General features: G+C 47.3%; 1 protein-coding gene across 1 annotated transcript in view; it reads right to left on the bottom strand.

Moving 5' to 3' along the window:
• Positions 1-1412, bottom strand: part of abce1 (ATP-binding cassette, sub-family E (OABP), member 1) — a 10863-nt gene that overhangs the window by 4428 nt on the left and 5023 nt on the right. The window contains exons 5-7 of the mRNA XM_008436019.2: positions 768-885; positions 154-291; positions 13-83 (exon numbers count right to left, since the gene is read on the bottom strand). Of these exons, the coding sequence (XP_008434241.1) occupies positions 13-83; positions 154-291; positions 768-885 (327 nt within the window). The remainder of the gene's footprint in view (positions 1-12; positions 84-153; positions 292-767; positions 886-1412) is intronic.

The following is a 1412-nucleotide window of genomic DNA, read 5'->3' as shown; positions in this document are numbered from 1 at the left end:
TGAAGGTTTCTACCTAGTTGGTCGCAGATGATGTCCTGAGTGTCTGTGTCGTCCTTCCTGCTCAGGATGGCCCCTACTGACCCCTGCAGGTGGAAACGAGTCATTACAGCAGGTGGAGGAGCGAACTGAAGCCCGGACTGAAGTTTCACCGACCTTGACGGTTTTTGGGATCTGGTCGACGTACTGCGGCTTGACGATGGCCCTCAGGTCGTCCTCCAGGATTTTGGTGAAGTAGTTCTGCAGCTCAGAACCTCTGAAGTAGGTCAGGATCTCCTGCCAGTCTGGAGGGTTCTGAGGCGCASAAAACAGGAGGAGAATCACACAAAACTGGAAGAAAATGCAAATATACGGAGGACAGAGCAGGAAGAGAGCCAACATCTGTCACGTCACACTTTAGATCAACAGCATAAATATTATATTTTTACTTCCAGATATGAAAACATGAACCTTATCTTTAGCAAACACAAAACACAACGCCCTTATCAGAAACAAGCTGAAACCAAATGCCGAATTTCTGGAATATAAGTCACAGTTTTTTTCATGCATGTTTTTTTCCTCTTCATGAAACATTTTTTAATTTATGCGACTGCGTTTGTGAAATATGGTAGCTAAGGCTGCCCAATGTATCATCAGCAGAGGAAATAAACTTACCTTTTTAAAGATAAAGTAACTTTGCTACATGTTTGTCACACTGGACATAAAATGTTGCTCAAAGTGTGAAAGAGGAGACAAAAGGAGAAGAGAGTCGGAACATCTCCAGCACTCACATCAAACTTCCCCAGGTTGGGTTTCTGTTTCCCAGCCAGGATCTTCAGGGCCGTGGACTTCCCGATCCCGTTGGTCCCCACCAGCCCCAGAACCTCTCCGGGTCTGGGAATAGGCAGCCTGCAGCAACAAGCAGAAAAACCCAGATCATCCTCAGACTCAACCTGCAGGGAAACGGATCACTGGGGAACAGAGAGGAGAGATTCACCAGCAAAGTCGAGACCCTGAATTAAAGACCAAAAAACCTTTAAATGTGCGGGAGGCTGGCGGATCCTGCTGGGTTACGATCAACAAACACTCTGAAATTTATGGGGTTTGTTTGTGACCCTTTGGCAGAAACATTGTGCTTCAGTCAAACGTTTTACCACAGAACACAGGTAGCAACAGCCGTTAGCAACAGCAGGTAGCAACAGGCATTAGCAACAGGCGTTAGCAAGAGCAGGTAGCAACAGCAGGTAGCAACAGGCATTAGCAACAGGCGTTAGCAAGAGCAGGTAGCAACAGCAGGTAGCAACAGACGCTAGCAACAGCAGGTAGCAACAGACGCTAGCAACAGCCGTTAGCAACAGGCGTTAGCAACAGCAGGTAGCAACAGGCATTAGCAACAGRCGTTAGCAACAGCAGGTAGCAACAGGCATTAGCAACAG

The sequence above is a fragment of the Poecilia reticulata genome, linkage group LG18 (genome assembly GCF_000633615.1).
Source record: "Poecilia reticulata strain Guanapo linkage group LG18, Guppy_female_1.0+MT, whole genome shotgun sequence".
In the NCBI taxonomy this organism is placed as follows: Eukaryota; Metazoa; Chordata; class Actinopteri; order Cyprinodontiformes; family Poeciliidae; genus Poecilia; species Poecilia reticulata.
Note: the sequence above shows the minus strand (reverse complement) of the source record. Positions and strands in the feature narration are given on the sequence as shown.